This window comes from Sceloporus undulatus, chromosome 1 (genome assembly GCF_019175285.1).
Source record: "Sceloporus undulatus isolate JIND9_A2432 ecotype Alabama chromosome 1, SceUnd_v1.1, whole genome shotgun sequence".
NCBI lineage: Eukaryota > Metazoa > Chordata > Lepidosauria > Squamata > Phrynosomatidae > Sceloporus > Sceloporus undulatus.
The window spans coordinates 151,639,301-151,648,588 of record NC_056522.1 but is presented as its reverse complement, the minus strand read 5'-3'; the positions used below and the strand labels follow the sequence as shown (position 1 = coordinate 151,648,588).

Below are 9,288 nucleotides of genomic sequence, written 5' to 3'. Positions count from 1 at the left end.
GCAAGCTGAAGTCAAAAACATCTGCTGCTTTCTCTTTATACAGTATTATTTTACTTATATTTTCTGGTCTTCTCAGAACAGAAACCAGATTAATGGGAAAGTAAGAAAGGATAGGGACAGTTATGGAGTATTAGAGTGACAATTGCATAATTCTTGAAAGACATACATCACCTACATTCATCACAGCTAGATTGAGAATACAACTGGTTTAGCACCTTTGGGCAAGGTCAGTGTTTATTAAACTGCCAACTCTGAAAATACGGATGCATTTTCTTATGTTCCAACTCTCAGAAGTCAGGGTAGATCCTTCAGAATCTGACAAGAGCTGAACACATCATTACATAGTCTAGTGATCTTCAGCAAATGGTCTTCATCAATTTGCTGCAGGGTAATCTGGTACTGCAATGGATGAAGTTCCTGTCAAGTCCATTTGTTGCCACAGAAATTACTTTTGTGCCACTTCCACATCCACTGCTCGCTTGCAGGAGGAGGAGACAAAGATTGACATGCACATCTTCCACCTCATAACTTCCCTCAATAACCAAGTCAAGCAGAGAGGCACATTTGACGTGACCAAGAAGTTCAGGGCTGACAAATTACGAGTCAAAAATAACTAGCCAAGAGTGCATCAGGAGACATAGGCTTTGTCTGCATGGGCCAACCCCCCCCCCCCGCCCTTTTCCTGTCATCATCTTCGGATGACACACAATCCAAACACTATTCTGGTGTGGGCAGTCTGGTTGATATCTAGCACTTCCCACACCAGAACCAGGGCATAAGAGTTAATATGGAGTAAAGTTATCTGTTGCCCCAGGTCTTCCAGGAAGAGCCAGAACCCTACGTTTCCATGCTGCAGCTGCTGTCTGCACAGGTGTCCCGCTGGGCTGCCTGGTGCTGTCACCATGTGACCACCACTGGGCACTTTGTTGTGATCTCAGAAATGAGCAACCTGTAGTGGTGGCAAACATGCCGGGTTGCCCAGTGGGATGCCCATGTAGGCAGCCACCATGACATGGAAACAGAGGCCAAGGTAATGGGGTCAAGTCAAGGCAGCTCCAAGGCCAGGTTTCTCTGGGCTTCCCCTGGAGTATCCTGACCAGTGCATACAAGTTCCCATCTACAGAGACATTGCTATAAAATCTCCTAATGCTACACTCCAAAATTCTACCTTTGAAACCTCATAGTTTCCTCCTCCAACACAGACAATTCTGGAGTGCTGAGAGTGGGGCAGTGAGTAACAATGTGTTGTGGGGCTTGCTGAGGCAAACAGCTGAAGAGACTCTAGTGGGATCTGCTGAGACCCTGTGGCATCTGTCTGTCTCCATGTGTTTTACCACTGGGAGAGGGCTGGATATGTCCTTATCCACCCTCTCTCTATGGAGCATCTCAGATATAGCTATGGGGGGACAGCTTTGAAGTTTCAAATCTAGGATTTGAGGGCACTTTGGGTCATTGTAATTATGCAACAAAACAACAATTTAGCTGTAAAGTTTTAAGTCAGGCTTTTGACTAGGTAATTACTAAACAGGCCATTAGCCAGCTGTAAGCAAAATTGCAGAATCATAGAGTATGAAGAGACCACAAGGGCCATCCAGCCCAACCTCCTGCCATGTAGGAACACAGTATTTCAAAGCACCCTCAACAGATGGCCATCCAGCCAGTCTTTACAAACCTCCAAAGGAGAAACTACCACACTCTGAAGCAGTTGTTCCCCATTGAACAGCTCTTACTGTCAGAAAGTTCTTCCTAATGTTGAGATGGAATCTCTTTTCCTGTAGTTTACATCCATTGCTCCAGGTCCTGTTCTTTGCAGAAGGCAAACTTGCTCCATCTTCAGTATTACATCTTTTCAAATATTTAAACAGGGCTATCATATCACCTCTTAACCTTCTCTTTCCCAGGCTAAACATACCCAGATCCCTAAGTCACTCTTCATAGGACAGCATTTCCAGACCTTTCGGCATTTTGGTCATCCTCCTCTGGACACGCTCCAGCTTGTTAAAACCCTTTTTGAACTGTGGTGCCCAAAATACTGGATGCAGGATTCCAGGTGACGCCACAAGCAAATCTCTAGTGGAGTGCTGATGGCCTGTGGCAAGTTTCCAGGAAGCACTACAAATATGATAATAATATGGCATACATGTGTTCAGTGTCATGACACATGGGAGGAGGAGAGTACTGGTCCACCACATTAGATATTTGAGAAATACTGTGCCATGTTTGCTTCAAATGTACACATCCAACTTAAAATGGAAAAATCTCTCCATTTTGTTTTCTCCCCATCCCCCCCTTTTTAAAAAAACTCACATTGCTTCGACCAGACCTATGAAGAAATTTGAAAAAATTGTAAAGCTTTTTTCCAAGAATGAATAAAATGATATTCTCAGCCATTTAAATCCTTGAAATAAATAACTAAACAAATCTAGATGGTTTGAATTCATCAGGCACAATGGTTCCCAGTATGGAGAAGGCCATATAGTCCTGTGCTGCCATGCTAAACTTTGAAAACATTATCAGGATACTTCTATTATTGTTTTTAAAGACGTGATCAGAAAAATCAGCACTGCAAACATGTATTATTTTGTTTTATAAAGTTAATAATGGATGAGATAATTAAATTAACTGATTAATTTTTGGAGCCGGATCTAGTAGGAAATTCGAAAAGTTAACTGCAGGTAACTTCCTCCCCTCCCCATATTCACCTTTCATTTCTTTCAGTATTGGTGTTCTATTAAATATTTGAAAATTTCCAAAACGTCTTTGATTTCATGTGCATGACGAAAAGTGTTAAAGACAAATAGCAATAGCAGCTTTATTTACATACTGCTTCATATCGCACTAAGCAGTCTCTAGGTGGTTTACAACTGTTAGCTAATTGCCCCCTACAACCTGGGTATTCATTTTAGCAACCTTGAAAGGATACTAGGCTGAGTCAACCCTGAGCCCCTGGCTGGGATTAAACTCACAACCTTGTGGTTTGTGAGTAAGTGGTTGTAGTACTGGCATTTGACTACTGCGCCACCAGGACTTTTGCTTTAACTTTCAAATCACTTTTTCATCATACATCTATGCTAATATAACACCATATAGACATCAGCCTATTTCCTATAATTCATACTTCTTTTGAAAGGGGAAGAAAATGGTTAATCAGTCCTCTTTAGGGGCTCTTTCACATTTTACAATTATAATGCTGTTCTATATAATCCTGGGACTGCCAGTTCAAGGAGAAATATTTAGCTTTCTCTGCCAGATAACTCCTGTAGTGCCTAGCCAAGCTACAAATCCCATGATTCCACTGGATGTAGTCATGGCAATTAAAGTGGAATCATGGCATAATGTGAGAAGGCCCTAGGAATAAGCCATCTATAATGTCTTCTCCATTTATTAGGAAGGGGACACATGTATTTTCATATGAAGCGCATTATCTATTAAATACCTGTGTAAAGTCACCCTCTGAGACTAGCACACGTTATTAGCTAGGGAGAGTTTGGTCTGGGTATACATTATATACATTACTGGTTATAAAAATCTGTCAAAAATACACACTCACAACAGTACATGGGTAATGTCAAAATTTTATTGGTGTTGAGGTAGCCTGCCTTATTGTGAAGTAGTTAGCCGAGATTAGTTGCACAGTTGGCCTACTGAAGTTTTCTTTTTAAAAAAAGTTCTTTAACAATAACAAGCAAAGGAGCAGCAAGCGATATTAACTTTAGGTCACAATACACTGTTATCGTCATCATTATCATCATCATTCAGCAGCGGAAGTAAATGATGGCAACTGTGAGAGGAAGCATTCGGCAGAGTTAGGCAGCACCAAAGGGACTGATGCTTTGTTAATTAATGGGAGAGGGAGGACACAAGAAAATTGGGTCATATGGATAGGTGGTTCTTATATAAACTCTCTTGCTAGCCAAAAAAGTATAAAATGAGGCTATCAATGGCATGTATGGCTTCTTTTGGGTGGAATGGGGGATTGGTGTGAAGCTGTAGCAGCAAATGCACAATAAGCCATAGCAAAATCTGTCATTACTGCCTGATGTTTTTTTGCCACTTACTGCTTCTGATTATCTCCCCTAGTGCTGTGTGAGAGAGAGAGCTCCTTTAACCATTTCTGACTTAGTTGGGTTGCTGAAGCATCTCTTCACTGTGTGTGGATTCATTTGGCTGTGCTTAGTGCCAGAGTGGAACCAGCAGACTACAGGTCCAGTCACAGGTGGGTCTTCGAAGAGACTAAAGATGCACGTTCTACATGAGGGAGACAAACATACATCTTTTTAAATATATATAAATATATGGCTAAGGCTTGGTTGCTTCAAAAATCAATTCAGACTTCTTGTACAGTACATGGTTCCACAATGTATTTGAAAATGATGGAGTGACATTACTTAGCACCAACATTTTCTGTCTGTTGAGCATCCCTGAAGAAGCAGCATATTTCTTTGTTTTAAACCTCACTTTCATTTTCCAAATGGGTTTGCTTTTGAGGTTACAAGTGTACAAACAGTGCTAGAGGTCTCAAAACCATTATACATTGGGAGAACATATTTAACAAACAGGCAAAGGTGCATTCTTATGTTTCCCATTCCACCCTATCCTCTCTCCTCTCCCTGTACCTTAACATGACAAAACGCCAAACACAGCCATGGAAAAATCAGCCATGAAATATCAATGTTGCATTTCTTATGGTTCCAGAAAATCTTGATGTCTTTTTCTTTTAGCATTTAATTGCTTTACATTTCTTCATGGTAGGAACATTTATGCACATGACCATCGTCATAATATTATTGTGATAAAATCAATACAATCAAGGCCACACAGAGGTTTCACAGCACCCTGCTGTCATCTCCTTATACACAGATGGGCAAAAGGAGCAGCCACAGGGAAAATGAATGGTTTGATTAGGTCACCCATATCCTCAACAACCCCTTGCTCATTCCAAGGGCCTGTCACTAGTTTGGGGGGTGACAAAGCTATTCTTGGTTTTATGGCCATTGCTTCTGCAGCTGCTCCAGGTTGTATGAAGGGCCAAAACCTGCAGCCAAACTAATCTTGGAAATAGGAGCCACCACCTGGATGGCTCCTGAACCACCCAGAACAGCTGAAAACTGAGAGTGGATTCATTGCATCAACAGCAGCAAATCAACTGGTCACCCCTGGTACTCAGAGCAGCCTTCTCCAACTTGCTCACCCCAGATATTTTGGACAACAGTTTTGATAATCCCTAGCCAACGTGATCCATTGGTTGGGGAAGACTGCTCCAAATCTAAGTACTTGAACCAAGTGGATGATGGATGGAGATATGAGAGGCAGACACAGAACTCTCATTCTAACGGCTCCTAATGTGCATTTGTCTGCACGTCCATCTGTTTGCATATATAGGAGACAGGAACAGAATTTTACTGTTTTACATACTACCTGAAGCCATGAGAACCTGTTGTGTTTATTCAATAAATTAAAAAAACCATTCAGTTTAATGTATTATATTAAGGGCATGGTCAGTAAAACTCCAATATGCCCCATCCCAGATGAAGCTGTTGAGAGCCATCCTCTTTATAGACTCATTGTTTAGACGATATGGATATGGTATGATACTCAGTGCTTGGTTACTTCCAGCCTTACCTGGGCTTGGATGGCTATCAGTGATAATCTAAGGACCAGATTAGGCTTCTCACCAGAAAAGACATAAAGAAATTTCTGTGAGAGGTTATCATGCAACTGGGAGCTAACATTACATATTACAAATCCACAGCTAGCAGCCAAATATGATTTCTTAGCAATTTGGAGCTTAAGTAAACCTAGAAGAGGATGAGAAACTGCATTTTGAAGCAGTGGATGTGAACAAGAAGGAGTGAAAACAATTTTTAAAAATATTTGGCCTTTATGGGTATTGAATCTGGAACTTTTGATCTTAATAGTATTATACTTTAAACCGGAGTTTCTCAAACCTTCTAACTTTAGGACCTGAAAATCCCTGAGGCCCACTATTACAAAAAAAACCTGCAGTGCAGAGAGCAAATCACAAAATAATGGGAAATGGAGTGTATTAACAGATGAAAATGTTATACTGCTATTTAATTTCTCTTTGGAAATTACTAAATTCTTTCCCACTGCAACTTCCTTGTAGCCAGGATTTCCTAGATTCCATGTTGCCCAAGTTAAGTACACACATTGAGAGACATCACGAAAATATGGAGTTCCAGAAGTTGGTGTATTCAAATTCTACTAATGTATGTTCTTGTGTGAAAACAATGCACCTCTGCACTTTACTAAATATACCGTATATACTCAACTATAACTTGACCTCATGTATAATTCAAGGGCAGGTTTTGGGGCCAGAATTATGGCTTTAGATATGACTCGTGGATTAATCAAGAGTAAAATTTAGGGGTATGTAACAAAGGATGCAAAGGATGAAGTAAAGGAAACAGTGCTAGAAAACGTACAAAATTCCAGCAGGCATAATTGTTTCAGCTCATACTAAAGGCTTCATGGATGGGAGAATATAAAAGGGGTGTGAGTGCTTCCAGAACAGATGACACTCTTGCCTTTCACCAGAGGCTAGTTCCTTCCTTTTTTATAAGAATTAAAGTACAGTACAGTATTTACATTGACCCGCGGATAAGTCCACTCAGGTTTTTGGAGTCAATTTTGTGACTAAAATTTCTAGTATATACAGTATATTTAGAGGTTATTCTGCAATAACCAGATCAAAATATTTAGGGCTAATAAAAAATATGTACACAGACCAGTGTAACAGCATAAAGAAGTAGGTTCATATCTACCTTTCAGATTTAAAACATTTATCCAATCCTAAAGCAGAACAAACTAGACCTTCTTCCTTGCATTATTTCCTGACCCTCTAAAAATGAGCTTCACTCATTCTCATTCTACCCCTTCATCACACAAATAAATTCACTAAATAAGCAATATGTACTCAGTGCATGCAGAATAGACTTGGGAGCTCCAAAGTCTAAAATGATCTAGGAAAACACAATTTAAAAAGAAGCTACACCAGGCTTGTAAGCCATATTCAGAGGAAGGCAATGGCAAACCTCATCTGAATAAATCTTCCCAAGAAGCCCATATGATTGGGTCACCATAAGTAAGAGTTGACTTGAAGGCACATAATAAGAAACAAATACTGTATCTTATACAATTACAGTTGGCCCTTCTTATACAGGGATTTTTTATACACGGATTCAAGCATACATGGTTTGAAAATGTTCAAAAAAAGTATAAATTTCAAATATCAAACCTTGATTTCCCACTTTTATAAGGGACACCAATTTGCTATGTCATTATATTTAATGAGACTTGAGCATACACGGATTTTGTTATACACGGGGGATCTTGGAACCAAACCCCAGCGTATAACAAGGGTCCACTGTACTAGCACATACCATACATTTTTCTTACCTAACCTGAGAGATGCTGTACAAACAGATAATTCAAATGGCAAATTTAACTGCAGGAAATACCATGGGGAGCAAACAGACAGTGCTATTCAAACTGTTCAAAGTACTGTAACACTGAACAGGCAATTATTATTTTTTTGCCTTTTTATTTCAGCATTGGCACATCTCATCTCCCAATAATGAACAGATAATGTTTTAGCTTTTTGAAATGGTTTAATTGTTTTTTAAACTTGGTATTTTTATTGTTTTTTTATTGTTTTTAACTTGGACTATTTTAAATTTTGTTAGCTGCCTTGAATCCCTGTACCGGGAGGAAGGTGGGCTTTAAATAAATAAAATACATTTCCAAGTTTTAAAAAATCCATTGAGCTCTTTCCTGAGAATAAGGCATAGTCCTTACCCCTCTTCTCCCCCCCCCCTCCATATATACACACATTTCCATTTTGAAGCAAGCACATCCTTGGCTTATTATACAGGATCAATATGAGAAGGCATGATTCATTGGAAAAGATAATAAGGCTATGAAAGGTGGAGGGATATAGAAAGAGAGGAAGACCACATGCTAGATGGATGGACTCTATTAATGATATCATGGGTATGGATTTGCAGGACCTGAGCAGAGTCTTGGAGATGTCTCATCCATAGGGTCATCATGAGTTGAGATCAACTCAAAGGCAGTTAAGAACAATAATAAAAATGGTATTGTCGTCTGCACTGGGTACAATCCAATCCAAAGTAAGCACACTTTTAGTTATGTGTTTCAGAGGGACAGTTCACTGCATGGTTTAAATTTCTCCCAATAAACTAAATTGGGCTTAATCCCTACATACAATTCCGGAATCAATGGATATAAATATTATCCCATGAGCTATTGTGGCATAGAGGTTTGAGCACTGCATGATTGTTGTTGTTGTTGTTGTTGTTGTTATATTTTCTTATATCCCGCCTTTCTCCCAATATAGGGATTGTGACTATGTCCTGGAGAAATAAATCCAGTTTGACACCCTTTTAATTGCCATGGCTCAGTGCTAGGGAATCCTGGGAATTCTAGTTTTCAGAGACATTTAACCTTCACTCTCAGCAAACTCTGGTGTGACAACAAACTACAATTCCCAGGATTTCATTACACTGGGCCATGGCAGTAAAAACGGTATGAAACTGGATTGTCTCTGTAGTGAAGATGCAGCCTGAGTTAGGTCCAAGACACACTGCAGAAATAATCCAGTTCAAGACCACTTTAGGTGCCCTGGCTCAGTGCTATGGAATCCTGGGAATTGTCTCTGGAGTCTGGAGTGAAGATGCAGCCTGAGTTGAGTCCAAGACACACTGCAGAAATAATCCAATTTGAGACTGCTTTAACTGCCCTGGCTCAGTGCTAGGGAACCCTGGGAAGTGTAGTTTTGTGAGACATTGAGCCTTCTTTATCAAAAAGAGCTCTGGTGCCACAACAAACTACAATTCCCAGGATTCCCTAGCACTGAGCCAGGAGAGTTAAAGTGGTCACAAACTGGATTATTTCTGCAGTGTTTTGGACCTTCATTATTTAAAATGTTCAAGGTCCAATCCATACTGCAGAAATAATCCAGTTTGAGACCGCTTTAACTGCCCTGGCTCAGTGCTAGGGAACCCTGGGAAGTGTAGTTTTGTGAGACATTGAGCCTTCTTTATCAAAAAGAGCTCTGGTGCCACAACAAACTACAATTCCCAGGATTCCCTAGCACTGAGCCAGGAGAGTTAAAGTGGTCACAAACTGGATTATTTCTGCAGTGTTTTGGACCTTCATTATATAAAATGTTCAAGGTCCAATCCATACTGCAGAAATAATCCAGTTTGAGACCGCTTTAACTGCCCTGGCTCAGTGCTAGGGAAC

General features: G+C 40.1%; 1 protein-coding gene across 5 annotated transcripts in view; it reads right to left on the bottom strand.

Annotated features, from left to right (window-relative positions):
* Positions 1-3,566: 3,566 nt before the first annotated feature.
* The window catches only part of KCNS3 (potassium voltage-gated channel modifier subfamily S member 3), a 58,468-nt gene continuing 52,746 nt past the window's right edge, over positions 3,567-9,288 (bottom strand). For all 5 annotated transcript variants that reach the window (XM_042445573.1, XM_042445574.1, XM_042445572.1 and 2 more), the window contains one exon: positions 3,567-4,248. In XM_042445573.1, the coding sequence (XP_042301507.1) occupies positions 4,211-4,248 (38 nt within the window). In that variant the 3' untranslated portion in view covers positions 3,567-4,210. The remainder of the gene's footprint in view (positions 4,249-9,288) is intronic.